This window comes from Tamandua tetradactyla, chromosome 7 (genome assembly GCF_023851605.1).
Source record: "Tamandua tetradactyla isolate mTamTet1 chromosome 7, mTamTet1.pri, whole genome shotgun sequence".
Lineage (NCBI taxonomy): Eukaryota > Metazoa > Chordata > Mammalia > Pilosa > Myrmecophagidae > Tamandua > Tamandua tetradactyla.
The window spans coordinates 107,619,652-107,642,472 of NC_135333.1; the positions used below are offsets into that span (position 1 = coordinate 107,619,652).

At 34.9% G+C, this 22,821-nt stretch overlaps 1 protein-coding gene across 1 annotated transcript in view; it reads right to left on the bottom strand.

Annotated features, from left to right (window-relative positions):
* Positions 1 to 22,821, bottom strand: part of RPAP3 (RNA polymerase II associated protein 3) — a 62,914-nt gene that overhangs the window by 25,466 nt on the left and 14,627 nt on the right. Inside the window, exons 6-10 of the mRNA XM_077170674.1 lie at positions 16,603 to 16,724; positions 15,840 to 15,910; positions 14,713 to 14,838; positions 13,516 to 13,643; positions 7,250 to 7,371 (exon numbers count right to left, since the gene is read on the bottom strand). Coding sequence (XP_077026789.1) covers positions 7,250 to 7,371; positions 13,516 to 13,643; positions 14,713 to 14,838; positions 15,840 to 15,910; positions 16,603 to 16,724 — 569 coding nt within the window. The remainder of the gene's footprint in view (positions 1 to 7,249; positions 7,372 to 13,515; positions 13,644 to 14,712; positions 14,839 to 15,839; positions 15,911 to 16,602; positions 16,725 to 22,821) is intronic.

A 22,821-nucleotide genomic window follows, 5' to 3' on the forward strand; every position in this document is an offset into this window, starting at 1 on the left:
CTTTATAGACAATTCAACTGAGGCCTAGAGATTATACAACTTAGCAAAGCTTATACTCATAACAAACGACAAAATAATTTACCAAATGTAAGATAGACTCTAAGAGAATAATAGATTAGTTCATGCTAGATGTACACAGTGGGGGTCAAGATGGCGGCTTAACAATGTGCGCATTTTAGTTCATCCTCCAAAACAACTACTAAATAACCAGAAACAGTACAGAACAGTTCCTGGGGCCACGTCAGTGACCAGACACACAGCATACCCCAGATTGGACCAGCTGGACCCGCTGCAAGCCCGCACAGAAGCGTGAGTTCCCCAAGCCACGGCGGCTGGCACCCCTCCCCCACAGGCTGTTTCCCAGAGGGGAAGGAAAGAGATTTTACCAGCAGCAGGGACTGAGCATAATCAAACGCCAATTGTGGAATTAATTAACAAATTCTGACTACTAAAAATAGGCCCCCAGCCCAGGGGATCCTGGTCAAAGCGGAGATTGCTCATTTTTGCCCTGGTGCCAAGGGGGCAGGGCTGACGGAAAAAGGGGGGAAAAAAAAGAAGGAAACAGGTTTTTGTGGCTGTGTTTCTACAAAGGCTTGACTGCCTCTGCATACAGCCGCAGGACTTCTCAGGCTGCAAGGGCCCCAGGCATAGGCAGAAGTGAGCTCTTTTGGGGGCTTGTCTGGAGCTTGTGCTTTCCCCAGGGGAGGGGTGAAGCCCAACTCAGGTGGAATCCCTCCCTCAAGGAATTCAGACACCAGGGCTTGGTAATTCGAAGCTATTAAAACCAGCCTACAACCTCTCCTCTGTCTCCACCAAGCCCCCAACAGGGAGACTCTTCCAAAGTTAAAGGTACCGCATCATCTTACACTGGTGGGACCTGCAGGCAGACGAGCACCACATACTGGGCAGGATAAGAAAAACAGAGTCCAGAGACTTCACAGGAAAGGCTTTCAACCTGCTGAGTCTCACCCTTAAGGAAAACCAATGCAGGTGACTCTTTCCGCCTGATAGGAGGCCAGTTTGGTCTGGGAAAACCCGGCTGAGGTCTATAATATCTAAATAGACCCTCCTAAGGGTGGGGGGGGAGGGGAAAGGCACCATACAAGCAGGGCAAGAAACAAAACAAGGACTGAAAAATTCTCCTCTGTTAAACAAAACTTAAACTAGAGGTCCAGATAAAGATGAACTGAATGTCAAAGAACAGATAGACAACTAATTTATCCAGCAAGAAAACCCTAGGTAAAAGAAGTGCAAGCAATCTCCAGAATAAACTAATTAAGGTAATTAGATGTACACAGTGCACAGAGATGCCAGAAATCTAGATGTCATTCTTGTCATTTCTAACCTCACCAACCCACCTCTTTATCCAGCAGTGTGTCCTGGTAAATGTTTAATTCTCTAGTTCTCTGGGGAAAACTTTTACCAGCTCTTAGGAAAAAAAGCCCTGCTGTGTAGTGTTTCCTGATTTCCACAGTATAAACACTATAATGGCTGATTTTAAGTTACTAATATGATGTCACTGAATGCCCAGTTTGGAAGAGATATGCACAACTGGCTTTCCCAAGTTGGTGTGAGCCAACTCCAGATACAACTAAAATATCTCTAAAATATATCTTTAAATTCACCCACTTTTCTTCATCTTTATTATAATGACTCTGGTTCAAACACATAACCTTTCATCTGGTTACTGCAATTAGTTCTAACTGGTTCCCTATCCTGACCATTCTCCATATGATATGCCCCCCCAAAACCATTCTCAACACTGCAGCCAAGATGATCTCTGAGCTGTTTATATATAACCTGGTCATTTCCAGAAACTTTATTTATGTGACATCTGAGACTCAAGAGTTACAACTCAGAAGCTATGAAAGTCAGAAGTATCCCCTAGAGATATGACTAAAGCTGATCTGGGGAGGACTGGGATAGATCAGAATACAGGACAATATTTTAAAACTTCAACTTCTGTGTAAGACCAAAAGAAGAGATATTTATTTGGTACAAAATTTATATTTTGGGTAGCGTATTTCCTAACTTAACTTGTATGGTCAGTTTAGTTGAACACCATAAATACATGGAATATATCTAATAGGGCATGAGATCTTGATGGTTTGTTCAGGTTAGTGTAATATCCACACATATCCCAAAATAATTTGGGTAGTGAATAAAGAAGTATTTGCAAAATACTCTAGGGGGATTGGGGAGAAAAGAAGAAATATACAACTTTCCCATTTGAAGAATTTCTGACATTCTCACAAGCAGTGGGGACAACCAAATCAATAGGCTGAGACCTATCTTGGGGTTCACCCCTATGAAGCTTAATCCTGCAAAGGACAGGCTATGCCTACTTAAAAACAGTCCTAAAAGTTCCCCCCAGAAAATCTCTTTCGTCCTCAGACATGGCCTCTCTCTCTATAAACCAACACAGCAAGTGAACTCACTGTTCTCCCCTGCTATGTGGGACATGACTCCCAGGGGTATAAATCTCTCTAACAACTGGGACAGGAATCCTACGATGAGCCAGAACCCAGCATCAAAGGATTGAGAAAACCTTCTCGACCAAAAGAGGGAAGAGAAAAATGAAACAAAATAAAGTTTCAATGGCTGAAAGATTTCAAACAGAGTAGAGAGGTTATCCTGGAGGTTATTCTTATGCATTGTACAGATATTCCCTTTTTAGTTTATGGTGTATTGGAGTGGCTAGAGGAAAGTACCTGAAACTGTAGAGCTGTGTTCCAGGAGCCTTGTTTCTTGAAGATGACTGTATAATGACATAGCTTTTACAATGTGACTGTGTGATTGTGAAAACTATGTGTCTGATGCTCCTTTTAACTATGGTATGGAAAGAGGAGTAAAAAATATGGATAAAAATAAATAATAGGGGGAACAAAGGTTGAAAGAAATTGAGTACATTGAAATACGAGCAGTCAATGAGATGGAGAGGTAAGGTGTATGGTATGTATGAGATTTTTTTTTTCTTTTGCTAGAGTGATGCAAATGTTTAAAAAAAGATCATGGTTATGAATACACAACTATGTGATGATATTGTGAGCCACTGATTGTATACCATGTATTGAATGTCTATATATCAAGAAGGATTGTATGTTAAGTTTTTACAATAAAAATATTTTAAAAGAATGCAAGAAAGGAGAAAAAAGGTAATATAGAACAGACGAGATAAATAAAAAACAACAGGTACTAGATTTAAACTGAAATAAAACAAATAACGTAAAATGAAAAGGACCTATTTATTCCAGTTAAAAGGCAACTTTCCACTATGAACTCTTTATAAAAGACACACCTAAAATATAAATATATAGTATGGTTGAAAATAAAAGTGATAAAAGCTTAATATCAGACCATGTAGACATTATGGTAAAGAATACTATTAAGGATACTGAAGAACATTTCATAATGATAAAAGAGCCAATCCATCAGGAAGATATAACAATTCGAGATTTGAAAGCACCTCACAGCAGAGCCTCCAAATATAAAAAGGAAGAAATGAAAGAATTAGAAGAAAAAACTGACAAACTCCAAATAACAACATGAGCTATTAACAAACATCCTTCATTAACTGGCAGAAAAAGCAGATCAGGAAAATCAGTAAGGATACTGATGATCTGAACAGCCTGAAAAACTGGCATGAATATTGCACCCAATAACTGCAGAATACACATTTTTGGAACATTTACTGAAAAACATAAATTAGCCCATGAAGCAAGTCTTAAGAAATTCAAGGGACTGAAATCCTACTACTACATACTACTAATTACTGAAGCTAGAAATCAGGAACAAAAATAACCAGAAAATACCTGAGTAACTGGAATTAAATGATACATTTCTAAATATCTCATAGGCCAAAGAAAAAAATTCATAATGGAAATTATAAAATAATATGACACTGAATGAAGATGCATCTGAGCTATAGGTTTTTTTTTTTTTTGTCTGTCTTTTTTTTTTCTTTTTCCTTTCCTTTTTTTTTTTTACTATTATCATTATTTTTATTTTTTTCTCTATATTAACATTCTATATCTTTTTCTGTTGTTCTGCTAGTTCTTTTCCTAAATCGATGCAAATGTACTAAGAAATGATGATCATGCATCTATGTGATGATGTTAAGAATTACTGATTGCATATGTAGAATGGAATGATTTCTAAATGTTGGGTTAATTTCTTTTTTTTCCTTTAATTAATTAAAAAAAAAAAAAACTAGACAAGCTGATACTATATAGCCCAGCAAATGTACTTCTAGACATTTATTCCAGAGAAATAAAAACTTATGTTAATACAAAAAAATAAATAAATAATATGAACTGACTAGTAATAAAAATAAACCTATCAAAACTCATGGCAGCTAACCTTAGAGAAAAACTACAGAACTTAATCACATACATCAAAAAAGAAGGTAGAAAATTAATGATATAAGTACTGATCTCAAGAAGTTAGAAAAAGATTTATAAATTAAGCCCAAAGAAAGTTAAAGGAAAGAAATAAAGAGCAGAAATAAATGAAATAGAAAGTACACATAAAAAAATCAAGTTGAAAAGATTAATAAAATTAACAATCCCTAAAAGGCAAATCAAGGAAAATAAAGAGAACAAACAAATAACTAGTATCAAGAACAAAAAGGATTGGTTATCAGGTTAGGGCTTATTGTAAAGGATCCCAGATTTTAAGCTCTTACAGCAGTCATATACATCTAGGAGATGTACCTGCTAATTCTAAATTCTGAGATACTGGGCTGTTTGTATATAACATGGTTTTTCCCAGAAAATTTGGGTATATACGTGACATCTGAGACTCAGAGTTAGAGCTCTGAAGCTACGAAAGTCAACAGTACCCCATACAGGAACTGTTTAAAAAGTTGAAAAAGTGATCAGACATTGAGTAGAGATATGAATGAAGCTGATCTGGATAAGACTAAGGTATATCAGAAAACTGGATAAAGGATAATATCGTCCACATTTTAAAACTTCAACTTCTGTGTGAGACTAAAAGGAGAGATGTTTACTTGGTGCAAAATTTATATTTTGGGTAGTGCATTTCCTAACTTAACCTGTATGGTCAGTTTAACTGAATACCACAAGTACATGGAATCTTGAATAGGGCATAAGATTTTGCTGTTTTGTCCAGGTTAGTGTGATGCCCCAATGAATTCTAGAGTGATTTGGGCAGTGAATAAAGAAGTACTTGCAAAGACCCCTCAGGAGAATGGGGAGAAAGGAAGAAATATTCAACATCCCTATTTGAAGAATTTCTGATATTCTCGCAAGCAATGGGGACAACCAAATCAATAGGCAGAGACTTCGATCTTGGGGTTCAACCCCTATGAAACTTCACCCTGGAAAGGATAGCCTAAGCCTACTTAAAATCAGGCCTAACAGTCACTCCTAGAGTACCTTTTTTGTTCTCAGACGTGGCCTCTCTCTCTAAGCCAACTCAGCAGGAGATCACACTGCCCTCCCTCCTATGCGGGACATGACTCCCAGGGGTGAAAATCTCCTGACAACATGGAGATAAGCCCGGGATAAGCCAGGACCCAGCATCAAGAGATTGAGAAAACCTTCTTGACCAAAAGGGGGAGGGGAAAAACGAGATACAATAAAAGTTTCAGTGGCCAAGAGATTTCAAACAGAGAAAGAGGTTATCTTGGAGGTTATTCTTATGCATTATATAGATATCCTTTTTTAGTTTATGGTCTATTGGAGTAGCTAGAAGGAAGTACCTGAAACTGCTGAGCTGTGTTCCAGTAGCCTAGATTCTTTTTTTTTTGTTTAATTTTTATTAATAAAACCAATCAACATACAACATGAACATTCTTAAGGTATGAACATTCCATACTTGGTGTGCAATCAATGGCTCACAGTATCATCACATAGTTGTATATTCATCACCATGATCATTTCTCAGAACATTTATATCACTCCAGAAGAAGAAATAAAAAGAAAAAAGTAAAAACTTATATAATACCCCTTCCCCTCCCTCTCATTGACCACTAGTAGTTTCCTCTACCCAATTTATTTTAACATTTGTTCCCCCGTTATTTATTTATTTTTACTCCATATTTTTTTACTCATCTGTCCATACCGTAGATAAAAGGAGCATCAGAACAAGGTTTTCACAATCACACAGTCACTCTGCGAAAACTATAGCATTATACAATCTTAAAGAAACATGGCTACTGGAACACAGCTCTATAGTTTCAGGTACATTCCTCTAGCATCTCTAATACATCTTAAACTAAAAAGGGGTTATCTATATAATGTGTAAGAATAACCTCCAGGATAACCTCTCGACTCTACTTGAAATCTCTCAGCCACTGACACTTTACTTGGTCTCATTTCTCTCTTCTCTTTCAGTTGAGAAGATTTTCTCAATCCCTTGATGTTGAGTCCCAGCTCATTCTAGGATTTCTGTCCCATGTTGCCAGGGAGGTTTACACCCCTGGAAGTCATGTCCCATATAGAGAGGGGGAGGGCAGTGAGTTTGCTTGCCATGTTGGCTGAGAGATACCAGTAGCCTAGATTCTTGGAGACGATTATATAAAGATGTAACATTTACAATGTGACTGGGTGATTGTAAAAACCTTGTTCCTGATGCGCCTCATATCCAGAGCATGGGCAGATGAGTAAAAAATATGGAAAACAAATAAACAATCAGGGAAGCAAAGGGTAAAATAAATTGGGTAAATGGAAACACTAGTGGTCAATCAAAAGGGAGAGGTAAGGTGTATGAGTTTTTTCTTTTTTTCTTTTTATTTCTTTCTCTGGAGTGATGCAAATGTTCTAAAAAACGATCATGGCAATGAATACAGAACTATATGATGATATTGTGAGCCACTGATTGCACATCAGGTATAGAATGTATGTGTGTGAAGATTTCTCAGTTAAAAACACAAAGAACAAAAAAGGGCATCACTACCATCTTACTTTATCCTCAATCCCCAAAACACTAATTCCACTCCTATTTTTTTTTTTTTTTTTTTTTGGTCTTTCTCTTACTTGCTTTTCCCCCCTTTTTACCTATAACTCAAATTTTTCATTAATTCTGATTGGCAATTAGCCAGATTGTACTGTGTTCTATTAAAGTAAAGGATAATCAGATATATTATGGAGGATGTACTCCTCCAAATGCATAAATCTACTCAAGATCTGAATAGAAAGAAAATGTAATTCCCTAAATTCTTACCCTTGAACCATGGTAAAGCTATACCTTCTATGACATGGGAGTCTCATACAAATATTCTTACCTTGTTTGGCTTCATTCAGCTTTCCCAAAAATGTTCTTGCAGTTCCTCTTCTGGCAAATGCTTTAGAATATGATCCATCTAATAAAATTGCTTCTGTGCAGTCTTTTTCAGCTTCTTCATATCTATCGAACATGTTAAAATTACCAAATGGAAGAGTGCAACTTACACAAAAACTTCATATAAACCCGATTTTTAATATTAGAACATACATATAATTTTAATCACTAACTCCTAAGTCTTTGTTTTAGGACTATTTTTTATTTTTCATTCTCACTTAAATCTTGGAATCATCTGGTAAAGAGGGAAAAGGTACCAAACTGAGGAAAGTCAGTAAAGAGTCTGTTGGAAGGATGGAATCAACGATGATAATATATAGGTAGAGTAGATATAACAATACCACTACTGGCAACTTAGCTTTCCTCCAACCCTCGATTTGCAGAGATGCTACATTAACAATTAAACTGACATTAATTTTCTAATAAAATTTCATTAATATTTATCCAGTGTATATCCTAAGGAAAAACAAGCACCACAAAATTTAGGTGAACTCACTATGTATGTGATCACATATCATGTGGCACTTTTCATAAATTCTACTCAGCCATGTAGTTTACAATAAATTCAGTCTTAGTGGGAACTGTTCTATGATAACAAACAGCAAAGAGCTAAAAATAAACAAAAAAACCACTTGGGACCATTCCATATACTAACATGACACTGAAGAATTATTAACTTATTAGGAGTGATAATGGTATTGTGATTATGTATAAAAATAGTCTTCTCTGTTACAAAGCCTGTGATTTGCTTTAAAATAACTCAGAATGGAAAAAAAGCTGAAACAAATGACAAAAAAAAGGTACATCTGGCTTATTGTACTACTTTTATGAAAGTTTAAAAAGTTCCATAAGGATTTTATAAGAAAAGAATTTCCATGATTACATTCTCCCCAGTGCCTAAATGAACACCATTCTACCCTCAAAAAAAGACCTCATATGAAAAAAATCAGAATTTCTAGTGAATTTAAACATCCCTGATTTAATTTTTCAGCAAGAGAGAAAGAAGAATATGTATGTATGCACGAGTGTACATGTACATGACCCTACCAATATGTTTTCTACTTGACTGATTATATCATTCTTCCATTCAAATTACTTGCATGTCCCCCACAATCTTCAGAATAAAAGTCAAATTTCTTTGCAGGACACAAAGCCAGGGTCTTGTCTAACTGCAGCTTTATCTCTGCCACATTGATCCCCACATAACAGCTATAATTTGAACCAGCTGTACTTGGAGACACCATGAACATTCTCAATCCAGGTCTTTGAATTTCCACTGGAATGCCCAACCAGTTTTCTAATCTCATTAACTGATACTACTCTTTTAGATCTCAGTTTGGTTTGGACTGTTTAAAGATGCCTTCCATGAATTCCCCAACCTAGATTCAGTCTGTATCAGTTTTCTTCCCATCCTGTACTTTCAAAGGATATGTCACTTAAAGCATATTATCACGGTGTATTTTAATAATCATGGGTCTCTCTCTGTCTCTAATCTTCAAGTTCCTTAGAACAGCACTGTATATTTAATATTTGTAAAGTTAATCCTTGCCATGACTACTAAAGCAAGTGACACACTTTAGACTTAATAAATATTTGCTAGTAGGTAAATCAGAAAACTTCCAAACATGCTAATTAAAAGAAAATTTAGATGATAAAATGTTTAGAGAGAAAATTTTAATTGCATATTCAAGAAAGTATGCTCTATGTGTGAGACAAGCAAAAAATGTTCATTTGGTACAAAATTTATACTTTGAATAGTACATTTCCTAATATAACTTATATGCACAGCTTAATCGAATACCATAGTACTCGGAACCTTGCATAGGGCATGAGATTTTGTAGCTTTCTCCAGAGTGATGCCCTGATAAATCCCAGAGTGATTTGAACAGTGAATAGGGAAATATTTGCAGAATTCCCTAAGGGGAATGGTGAGAAAGGGGGAAAATTCAACTTCCCCAAGTGGAGAATTCTTCATATTCTCACAGGCAGTGGGGACAGCCAAAGCAATAGGCCGAGACTCCAATCTTGGGGTCTTAATCCCGCAAAGGATAGGCTAAGCCTACTTAAAATTAGGCCTAAGAGTCACCCCCAAGAGAACCTCTTCTGTTGCTCAGATGTGGCCTTTCTCTCTCTGCCCACACAGCAAGCAAACTCATTGCCCTCTCCCTCTCTACATGGGACATGACTCCCAGGGGTGTGGACCTTCCTGGCAACATGGGACGAAATCCTAGAATGAGCTGGAACTCATCATCAAGGGATTGAGAAAATCTTCTCGACCAAAAAAGGGGAAGAGTGAAATGAGACAAAATAAGGTGTCGATGGCTAAGAAATTCCAAACAGAGTCGAGGGGTTATCCTGGAGGTTATTCTTATGCATTGAATAGATATCACCTGTTTAACCAAGGTATAATGGAGAGGTTGGAGGGAACTGCCTAAAAATGTGGAGCTGTGCTCCGGTGGCGTTTCTTGAAGATAACTGTATGACATGGCTGTAGCAGCGCGACTGTGTGATTGTGAGAGCCTTGTGTCTGATGCTCCTTTTGTTTACCTTATCGACAGACAAGTAAAACAAATGGATTAAAAATAAATAACAGGGGAACAAATGTCAAAATAAATGTAGTAGATTGAAATGCCGGTGATCAGTGAAGGGGAGGGGTAAGGGGTTAAAAAAAAATCTGGCCAGGAAAAGGGACAGTCTGAATTCCTTCCACAGGTTTACCAGTGTGGAACACCTACTATTGGAGAATATTAAAACGTGGGTAAATATTCATGGCATACTTTTAAGTGGCAAAAACAAACGAGAAAAACATAAGTAGAAGATTTCCATTTTTAAAAAATGTATTTGTGTACTTAGATATACACCTTTTCTGTCTGTTCATCTGCCTGTCTTCTCTATCTAGAAGGATATTTGTCAAAACAATAGCAAAAACATAGCCCTAAGCGCCCAGGATTGTTTTAAGTACTTTACATACATTAACTCATCTACTCCTTAGAGCAATAATAGATATTACTCTCTCCATTTTACAGATGATAAAGCTGAGGGAGAGAGTGGTTAAGTAAACTTGCTCAAGATCATACAGTTGGAAAGCAGAGGAGGTGTGAGTCAAGCTCAGACGGTAGAGTCTGAACTCATAAGTGCTATGCTATCATATCACCAAGGTACTAGGACTTGTCTCTGAGATTTTGCATGGGTGATTTTTATTTTCTTTGTTTTTTGGTGGTTAAATGTTTTCTATAATGAGCATAGTATTTCAGAAATAAAGTGCAATGTTTTATTAAAAATGAACACATATTGCCTAGGTATGTGTTCCTTTTGGCTTCTCCAGTTACTGTACTCTACTAATAAAACTTAATTTGTCTGACTTGGTGGTGGAAATCTTGGGTCCTAAAAAAAAAAAAGAAAGTATGTTCTATGCACATTTGAAGAAAATCCAGTAATTGTACTAAAAATCTGAACTTTTCTGAACAGATAAAAGATGGTTATTCTTTGACAGTGAACTCAGCCAGAGTCCGTTAAAATTATAAATGTCCCATGCACATCAATTATAAACTGGTTTAGAAAAATTCTATTTATAAACACCTTTCAGATGACAGAAATAAACAATTAAATCAGGAATAGAAATAATTAAGACGGTTAGTATAGATAACAGTATAAATAACAGGTAAATACTACTTAGCTCCTTAACCCTTGCTTTCAATTAGGCCCACTTGCCCTAGTTCTACTCTAGTACTAGTGTCAAGCCCATTCTTACCCAAATTAGGTGAACCCTCTGCTCATTTAAGTTTAATTCTGGTTTTAGTTCTATCAACTGTGACTCTACATTTATTATGTGAGCACTTCTGTTTCCCAGAGCTATTATCTAATAATATTTGGTCTTTTTCTTGTAATCCCTAAATCCTTGCTTTATTCCCTCGAAGAATGAGACCCAGGATTGTTTTTTACTAATTCTAATTCACTTCAAGGGCTAGTGTCCTACCCCAAACTTCCAGTCCCATTTCTGATATCTTATTACCTGGTTCAGACATCCTGAATCTAACCAACTACCAACCTACATTTCCACAGTTTAACAGCTCACAGACATTCTATCACAGTAACTCAGGCACATATTGTTGATCTCCCTGATGCAAACACCATCCCGGATTATCACTTCTAGAAACCATGTTTTCTAGATATTTTGCTTGGCCTAAGTAGGTAAATTTTTGCTTACTCCCTACTGCTACCCCACCCTGGAGAGGGGACTGTTTTGCTAGTTCTCACTGCCAACCAATCTCTTCAGCCCTAATTTGATACACAGTTTGTAAGAACTCAAGCTACAGGATGGTTACCTAAACTAAGACCTTATTCAAATTAGAAAAGTTGCTCCTTTTTGTTCCTCCTCTAGCCTGTGATATATGACAACCCTCTCCGTGTTGTAGGAAAAATTTAAGGGCCAATCTAAGACACACTAGGAAGATACAAACAAGAGTCATATATTTCTTTAAATTTAAACTATACTCTACCAACTTTGCTATAATATACTCGACAACTTAATTATCAACCAATGCAACAAAACCAATCCAATAAATTAAAGCTCTCATAATGTAGATATAGTCTCTTACTTATTAGAAGGTACTATTCTTGGCATTAGTTCAACCTAAAAACCCAGGCCTTGCAATTCTGAAACAATGCACAATCCCTGAACAAGTAAAACTCATGATTTTCATAAGTTAGCAAGAGATATGAAGCTCTTTTCTCTGACTAAATGAACAAAATAATCTCGCTTATCTATTAGCCTAAATGAGGTTAAATACACACACAGAATTTACTTCTATATTCTTCACCACGGGCCCCTCAGAGACTCAAAACTTGATAGGAAAAAATTACATCCTTATTCTCACAAACCTTTAAAAGAAATTTAGCTTTCTTTCAATAACACAGGCAAGTAGTAAAAGAAGTACTATGACTTCATCAACAATAAAAATCACAGACATTTTCATATCACATTGCACTGTTGCAGATACCACACAATTTTATTTTTGTTCAAACTGGTTTGGAATTACAGCGCAATTTAGCCTACCATTATTGATAGATGCTCCTGTGACATAGGTGGTCAACTACTGGGAAACTGCCCTTAGTTGTCATTCAAAAATGAAAAAATGAAGTCACATGTTATCAAACTGGTAACCTAGCCATTTATGTTGCTTTCAGGTATTCTCTATCCACATTTGGGCTTTGAGGAATATAGGGAAAGGGATGTATCACAGATGATCCCAGAGTCTAACGTACTTATGCAACCCCTCACATTAATACGTCTTCAAAAATTTTTTAGCTTCAACTTGCCTGTATTGTAAATGTATTTTTTATTTTATTGTGTTCATAAAAAATTACATATACAATTATTTTACAAATGTCAATTCTTTCGTAACTATATTTCAGTATAACTGGTTTCCTTTGTAATACTAGATGTATAATAATGCATTTCAAAACATTATTTTGAGAAGGTGTCACGGGCTTCACTATACTGCCAAAGGGATTGATGACACCAAAAAAGTTAAGGACCCCTATCAATCAGTAAGTTTTTTTTCTTTATTCAGTACTAGCATGTAAGATTTTATTCACAAGAGTTACAAAAAAGAATAAGATACATTTTCCACCATCAGACATTATCTTACTGATTGTTCAACTTGGAGACAAACAGTAACAGCTGGTTAATACCATAGGACCAAGTTTTAATTGTATATTTAATCAATCAACAGCTTCAAGAACAGTAATTCCCTTTTGTTTTATGTATTTTCTATTTTCTTAATATATACAATGTATGTTTATATATATACATATATATATGAGCAGGTAAGTGTTCATATGTATATATATATGATCATGTGTGTGTGTGTGTACGAAACTTCCAGATAAAGCTTTGCTCAAAGGATTCTGAGGTTAAAAATACTTTTTAAATCTCTGATCCAGATTAACACATAAGAAGCAATTACACAAGTGTTAAACTGTATGATGCCAAACTATTAAAAATGGGAAAATATTATTAACAAGGGCTAACATTTACTGAATATACACCGTGTGCCTAGTACTATGCTACACACACACAATCTTACTTAACCTTAATTTAATGTGCAAAAGTAAATAAATTAAATTTTAATTTATTTAGGTAATGTACCAACTAATGGTAGATTACATTTTCAGCCTGCAATGCATTAAAATGTAACCAATGCTCACTTCTGAGTCTTCAGATAGGCCATTGCTCTGTTTGCTGGAAGAAGGGCATTAGCGCCATCTGCTGCTATCCCTCGAGTATAGCATTCAATTGCTCTTTCATATTTCCCCTCTTTGAAAAATGCATTCCCCTATCATTTTGGAGAGAAATATGGAAAAGAATAAAAAAAAATTTACTAAATTCAAATTTTAAGAAACATTACAAGGATACTCATAATACTATATCAGTAATAAAAATATATTTTAATTGTTAAAAATCTAGTCCTTGAGACATGTTTGAGAATCTGTTTGGGTTAACTTATTTTCTAATGGTATTACTCTTCAGTACTTTTAAAAAGGAAAAAAAATACATACACAATATTAATTTGTAGCATCAACTCTAATTTACTAATGAAATATTATAAAAAGCTTAGATTTAAAAACTCACTTTAATACACATACACCTAAATATACTAAGTTCTAGTTAATTTAGAAACTGAACAAAAAAATACACAAATCAAATAATTTTTGTGAAAGAAGACAGTACCAGAATTTCACAGCCCACACTTCAGTAATATTAATGGCCTAAACACAGGATAAATTAAACTTTGTTGGAATGTGTATACCAGATTTCATGGTAACATGGCTCATAATAAAGTCAGATATATTACAGTTAATAATCATTCCATACATTATTAGAATCTCTGTAGTCCATGAAAGGCTAAAATCATCTTTAATTGAACCTGCTCAACAAGGATTTATAGAGGAATTTCAATCAGAAATAGTCCAGTGTGAATTACTGAAAAAAATATAAATAAGAATCAACTGTAATTTACTTCTCTGTTAAATTTATAGCTAGCTATATGTAAATATATGTTAAAACATTAAAAAAGTTTGTTCCCTAAACTTAAATGTTTCTATAATTATATTCTTAAAATTTACATATTACATCATTCAATACTCAAATTTTGAATTAGTAGGCTCCAGAGTTTTCAGTATATTTCATTTCCAGTTACTATTTATCTGGAGACTCAAGAAGACCAGCAATCAAACCTGGGTCTAGAGTATGGCAGGCGAGAACTCTGCCTGCTGAGCCACCCTGGCTGGCCCCCAAGAAGAATTTTAATGTAATAATAGAGACAGGAGAAATTTAGCTGATATACAAGAAACTAAGTACACACTCAACAAAGAATATACATTATATATTGGAATTTGGATTACCAAATCTTTCTCTGAAATGGCCTGCTGCTTATGCTGTTGTTCTTCAATCTGTGTTTTCTCTCCTTCAGATGACTTAATCACTGTATCAGCTTCCTTTGGATATGCATTTTCTTTGGATGCTAAAGCCTAGGAGAGACAGAAGTCAACTAAAATAAACCAGGTAACACAAGATGTATACAAATATGACTTTAGAATACTAAATTATACTCATTAGCATTTCAACCATATTTCAAATTGATAATAGAAATAATATTTTCTACTCTAATTTAAAGTCTGCTCATTGAAGTAAAAACCAAAAAAGTATATAACAAACTTAATGTGCATTTTATTCCAATTAAAATAAGTAGAGTCCAATACAGGTAGCTTTTATTTATTCAACATATTTATTTAATTCCTACACAGGCCAAGCACTGTTGAGTTGTTTTCAAATGTAAAACAGGTCATTAAGACCGTATCACCAAATTCCTCAATAATTCAGTCATCATTTGACCTAAGACAATATATAAACTTATACAAGAAAATACAGCTCACAATTCTAAATTAAACTGATAGTATTTACCTACAGATTTTATTGTGTAATAAGTAATAATATTTAAAAGAATATTTTCTCTAATCACTATCACGTTTTTCTCAATGTTTCAAAGGATGGCAAAATGATTATAACTAATGTAAAGTCAATACAAAAGAAATATTAACTATGCAGTATTATTTAGCAATCAATTTTACATTTAATAAATATGTCCTCATTGCTAAAAAAATTAGCATTGTTTTTGCTAAGATACAAACAATAAAGATGGAGCAATTTTAAAATTACAAAACCAAAGAAATATACAAAAGTTCAGTACAGAAATCAAAACACAACCTATAAAAGAAAAATCAATGGGATAAAAAAATAATTCTGTCATCTGAAAACAAAAGCAATTTAAGGGTCTCAGATTTTAATGATACTGTTCAACTAAGGATCTTCACACAACCCGAGCCTGCAAATTCATTTAGTAAAATTCTACAGCACAAAGAATTAAAAGAGAAAATCTTCATATTAAGTAATCTATGGTACAAAGTCTATGTAAAAAGCTTTATTTCTCCAAATAAAGGTCATAAGTAATGCATTTAATTTAAATAACTACCTGATTTATTTTCCTGAGTTCATTTGTTGCTTCAAAGTTACTTGGCTCCAGTTCTAATACTTTCTCATAATCTGAGTAAAACAGAAGATAAAGATTGTTAGAAAGATATGACATTTTAAAATCTGTAAAAGTGTTTGCTTATATATTTTTAAACTGTATAAAACAAAAAAAACTTGCTATATGTGACAAACGGTCAACTGTTTTATAGCAAAATGGAGAGCTAAGAAATAGTAACATTAGGTACTGGATTGCTCCTTTCTCCCCCAGGACAGAATCCTACTACAAACCATCCTTTCTTCATTAGCTCCAAGAATCACACTTGCTTTCATAAACTGGGTATTATAAAACAAACAGCAGAGTCCTATTAGATATCTGCTTTATTCATATTGTTTAATTTATAGTATATAAACCTATTTTCCAGGATAACAAAATTCTGAGAATTGACAAATAATAGGAACTCACAATAGCCAATGTTTTAATCCCTATTTTATAGATGAGAAGCTGAAAATCAGAAAAGGTACATAATCTTCCCCTGGTCACACTGTTAGTACATGATAGAATGAGACTGAATCAAGGTCTGATTAGTGCCAAATATACATTCTTCCCAAAATATCAAGATGTCTTTTAAACTGCACAAATGAGTTTTGTTTAAATATAGACAGCTCTCTAAAGGTAGTAACTGTTTACCTAGGATTCAGAGCTAGTTATCTGTTAAACAGTTAAAGAATTTTTTAGGTAATGATAACCTTAAAAACAGTAATACCTCTTTTGGCATCCTCTAATTTTTGCAATGCAAATCGAGCAGCCCCTCGTCTGGTATAAGCTTTTGTATAACTCCTATTCAAGGCAATTGCTAAATTACAATCAGACTCAGCAACAGCAAATCTGCAATTAAAAAAAAAAACGAAGTTAATAAAAATCATTCACTAAATCAAAACTTCAAAATTCATTTCTGAAATTCCTGAAAAAGGGATTTACTTACCAACTGAAACTGTTTCCCACCCCCTTTTGTTTATTAAACCCACTAAAAACACTAATTTGTACTTTTGAAAAATAAAGTATATTTGACTTAATCTTTTGTTGTATTTAATCCAATTCTAACTTCTAAACCAAAACATGCCATTTTTTTAACAGATTTCATTTTTTAAAATTGTAGTAGCATATATACAACATAAAACTTCCCACCTCAGAATGGTAGCCCACGACAAACTCTGCGATCTGTTCTGAAACTACTTGTTGAAGTGTGCTTTGAAAATTATTGCTTTTTTCTTTCTTTGCTTTGTATGTATGCTATAGTTTACAATAAAAATTTTTTTAAATTTTCCCATCTTAACCACTTTTAAGCATAGGATTCAGTACTGTTAATTATATTCAGTGTCGTGCTACCATTACCACCATCCATTACCAAAACTTTCTATCACCGCCAAAGAGAAATCCTATACCCATTTTGTATTAACTCCCTATTCCCAGCCCCTGATAACCTGTAATACTTTCTGGCTCTATTAATTTGCATATTCTAGTTATTTTGTATAAGTGGAATCATACAAAAGCTGTCCTTTGGTATCTGGTTTATCTCACTCAACACATTAATAGACTTTACTTTTTAGAGCAATTTTAGGTTTACAGAAAAATTGGACAGACAGTACAGAGTTCCCATATATCTTCTCCCACTCCAAACTATTTCCCCTATTTTATTTTGTCTTCTTCCCTATTATTAACATTTTGTATTACTGTGGTACATTTGTAACAACTGATCAACCAACACTGATCAATAGTGGGGTCAATTCTTTGTGTTGTAGTTCTATGGGTTTTACAAATGCATGTCATATATCCACCATTACAGTATCATACATAAGAGGGTTTTTTTGGGGGGGGAGGAAGGGTGGTGGCATAGGTCTCCCACAGGGAGGTGGGCATTCTACCACTGAAGCACCCATGCACCCCTGTACATAAGAGTTTAACCACCCCAAACATTCCCTGTGCTCCACCTATTCATCCTAACCCCTTCTAACCCGACCCTGACCCAGAAGTCTTGGCAATCACTAATATTTTTATGATCTCTATAGCTTTGCCTTTTCCAAAACATCACGTAATTGGAATAATACATTTATAGCTTTCTCAGGTTGGCATCTTTCAACTTAGCAATATGCATTTTAGATTCCTCCATGTCGTTTAAAAGCTTGATAGTTCATTTCCTTTTATCACTGAATAATATTTCATTGTATGGATATATCACAGTTCATTTATCCATTCACATATTGAAGGATATCTTGGTTGTTTCCAATTTTTGACAGTTACGAGTAAAACTGCTACAACATTTGTGTGTAGGATTTTTATGTACATAAGTTCTCAACTAATCCGGGTATATACCTTGGAGCATGATTGCTGGATCATATGGTAAGACCATGTTTAGCTTTGTAAGGAACTATCCAACTGTCATCCAAAGCGTCTATACAATTTTACATTCCTACCAGAAATGCATGAGACTTTCTCACCAGTATTTGGTATTATCAGTTTTGGAATTCAGCCATTCTAATAGTATGTAGGAGTACTGTATTGTTTTAATTTTCAATTTCCTAATGACCCACAATGTTGAGCATATTTTCATATGCTTATTTGCCGTCTATATATCTTCTTTGGCGAGGTGTCTGTTCATTTCTTATGTGCTGAGTTTGAAGAGTTCTTTGAATATTGTGGATACAAGTCTTTTATCAGATATGAGTTTTGCAAATGTTTTTCCCCGGTCTGTGACTTATTTTTAAATTCTCTTAACAGCGTATCTTACAGAGCTGAAATTTTTTATTTTAATGAAGTACAACTTATCAATTCTTTCTTTCATGGATTGTGCTTTTGGTATTACAACTAAAAAGTCACCTAGATTTTCTCTTGTATTATCTTCTAGTAGGTGTACAGTTCTCCATTTTACATTTAGGTCTATAGTCCATTTTGAGTTATATTTGTGAAATGTATAAAGTCCAAGGTCCATGTCTAGATTCTTTTTTTTTCTTCATGTAGAAGTCCAATTGTTCCAGCACCAATTGTTAAAAGACAGTCCTTTCTCCATTTAATTGCCTTTGTTCCTTTGTCAAATATCAGGTGATTATGTTTGTGTGGGTCTATTTCTGGGCTCACTATTCTGTTCCATATTCTTTTCCTTTTTAATTGAAATTTTTACTGAAATAATTTTAGATTCATAGAAGTTTAAAAAATAATAGAGATCCTGGGTACACTTTACCCAGTTTCCTCCAATGAAAAAATTTTGAAAAATTATAGTATATCACAACCAAGATATTGTCATTGATACAAACCACGAATCTTACTCATATTTCCCCAGTTTTTCTTGTACTCATTTGTGAGCATATTTAGCTCTATATAATTTTATCATGCGTCGGTTCAAGTATTTACCACCAGTCAAGCTACTGAACTGTTCTATCTCAAGCATTCCTTACATTGCTCTTTCATAAATACCCCCACTTCCCTCCCAGCCTCATCTCTGACTCTTGGGCAACCACTAATCTGGTCTCCATTCCTAAAATGTCATGGAACCATATGATATGTAACCTTTTGGGATTGACTTTTTTTACACTGAGCATAATTCCTTAGGGATTCATCCAAGTGATTCATGCCATCAATAGTTCATTATTTTTTATTGTTGAGTAGTATTCCATGATGTGTTTATTTGCCTAATGAATGATATCTGTGCTGTTTCCAGTTTCTAGCAAGTAAGAATAAAGCGGTAAGAAATGAACATTCATGTACAAGTTTTTTTGGGAACAGAATTTTTCATCTCTCTGGAACATATGCCTAAGAGTACAATTGTTAGGTTATATAACTGCATGTTCAGTTTTCTAGGAAACTGCCAAACTGTTTTCCCAAATGTCTCTATCACTTTACATTTCCCCTTGTAATGTATGAGTAATTCAGTTTCTCTGTATTCTTTCCAGCATTTGGTGTGTCACTATGTTTTTATTTTAGCCATTCTGACAGAGTGCTATCTCATGTGGCTTTATTACGTTTCTCCCTGATTACTAGTAATGTTGAACATCTTTTCACGTGCTTATTTGTCATGTTCATATCATCTTTAGTGAAATGTCTGTTCATGTTCATTTTCTAATTGGAAGATTTGTTTTCTCACTGAATTTTAGTGTTCTTTATATATTCAAGACACCAGCTATTTGTCAGATATGTGGTTTTCTCCCACATTTTCTCCTAGATGCCAGTTTGTCTTTTCATCCTCTCCACAGGCTTCCAGAAGCAAAAGTTTTAATTTTCACCTCATCCAATTTATTAATTTTTCCTTCTATGGATCATGATTGCCTTTGCTTAGTCTAAGAGCTCAAAGATTTTCTCCTATTTTTTAATGGTTTTATAGCTTTTACATTTTATATTTAAATCCAAGATCCATTGTTAGTTAATTTTAATATAAAATGTGAGGTTTAGATTGAGATTCATTTTTTTTTGCCTTTGGAGGTGCAATTTTCCAGTACCATATGTTAGATTTTCTTTACCCCACTGAATTCCTTTTGTACCTCTGTCAAAAATCAACTGGGCATATTTCTGCAGGTCTATTTCTGGGTTTTCTGTTCCACTGATCTACGTTTCTCTCTCTCCACTAATATCACACTGTCTTGATTACTGTAGTAAGTTTTACTACTGGGTATAGCAGCTCCTCCCACGTTATTCTTCTTTTTGAAGATTACTTTTATTATCCTAGGGTCTGTGTCTTCCCACATAAATTCTAGAATAATTTTCTAAGAATACTAAAATACTAAAATTTCCTGGGATTTTGACAGGAATTACCCCAAGCCTATACATCAATTTGGGAAGAATCCACATCTTTACTATGTTGAGTCTTTCAAACCACAAACGTGGTATGTCTCTTCCTTTATTTAGTCTTCTTTGATTTTTTTCAATGCTAATTTGTAATTTTCAGCATGTGGGTACTATAAATGTTTTATCAAGTATACATCTGTTCTAGTTTGCTAGCTGCCGGAATGCAACATAGCAGAAATGGAATGACTTTTAAAAACGGGAATTTAATAAGTTGCAAGTTTATAGTTCTAAGACCAATTCTATAGACTAAAGAAAGTCTAGAGAAATGTCCAATCTAAGGCATTCAAGGAAAGATACCTTGATTCGAGAAGGCTGTTGATGTTCAGGGTTTCTCTCTCAGCTAGCTGGAAGGGCATATGGCGATATCTGGTAGCTTTTTCTTCTGGCTTCTTGTTTCATGAAGCTCCCCAGGAGGTGTTCTCATTCTTCATCTCCAAAGGGTGCTGACTGGTGGACTCTGTGGTTCTCTTGTGCTTCTGTCATGGTTCTGCGGCTCTTTACTCATTCTCAAAAGGAATTCTCTTCAAAATGTCTCCTCTTTTATAGGATACCAGTAAACCAATCAAGCCTCACATAAAATGGATGGAGATATGCCTCCCTCTAATCAAGCTTAATACCCACAAATGATTGAGTCACATCTCCATGGAGATAACCTTATCAAGTTTCCAACCTATAGTACTGAATAGGGATTAGAAGAAACCATTGCTACCACAAGATCGGTTAGGATTAAAACATGGCTTTTCTAGGGTACATAAGTATTTCAAACCAGCACAACATCTAATATTCCATTTTCTTTTGAGCAACCATAAATGGTGTTGTGCTTTTTTTCCCACAGGTTCAGTACTAGTATAGAAAAATGTGGTTCGTTTTTGTTTGCTGATCTTTTTTGGAAGTTTTTTTCTGCATGGGCAGGCAGCAGGAATCGAAACTGGGTCTCCAGCATGGCAAGCGAGAACTCTGCCTGTTGAGCCACCACGGCCCGCCCTGGAAGCTTTTTAATTACGAATTAATGGTTATAGAACGACTCAGATTACCTATTTCATCTTAGTTGAATTTTGGTAGTTTTCGTTCTCAAAGAATTGGTCCATGTGCTGGTTTGAAAGGAAATATGCCCCCTAAGGAAAGCCATGTTTTAATATAAATCCCATTTCATAAAGGTAGAATAATCTCTATTCAATACTGTATGTTTGAAACTGTAATGAGATTATCTCCCTGGATGATGTGATTTAGTTAAGAATGGTTGTTAAACTGGATTAGGGGATGACATGTCTCCACCCATTTGAGTGGGTCTTGATTAGTTTCTGAAGTCCTATAAAAGAGGAAACATTTTGGAGATTCAGAGAGACTCAGAGAGAGAGCAACACTACAAAGCAGAGAGTCCACCAGCCAGTGACCTTTGGAGATGAAGAAGGAAGACGCCTCCCGGGGAGCTTCATGAAATAGGAAGCCAGGAGAGAAAGCTAGCAGATGACGCTGTATTTGCCATGTGCCCTTCCAGCTGAGAGAGAAGCCCTGACTGTGTTCGCCTTGTGCCGTCTCACTTGAGAGAGAGACCCTGAACTTCATCGGCCTTCTTGAACCAAGGTATCTTTTCCCTGGATGCCTTTGATTGGACATTTCTATAGACTTGTTTTAATTGGGACATTTTCTTGGCCTTAGAACTGTAAACTAGCAACTCATTAAATTCCCCTTTTTAAAAGCCATTCCGTTTCTAGTATATTGCATTCCAGCAGCTAGCAAACTAGAACAGTCCATTTCTTCCAAGTTGTCAAATTTATGTGTATAAAGTTGTTTGTATAATTATTTTATCTTTTTTTAATGTGTTTTGTTAGTTTCCTGATTCTAGTTCCTATTTTTCTTACTTTTCTGTGGGTCACTTGAACATTTTTTAGGATTCCATCTTGACTTATTTATGATATTTGTTAGTGTTTCTATTTGTATAGTTTTCATAGTGGTTTCTCCAGGTATTAGTCTACATTTGTGACTTATCACAACTTACAGATATTAATATTTTACCACTTCAAAGGGAAGTGTGGAAACTTAACTTCATTTAGGTTTCCTTATTTTCTCCACTTTTGAGTATCATTGTCTTGAGTATCAGATGGTGTTAAGACTTACTTCAAATTGATTTATAAAACTAATGAGGAAA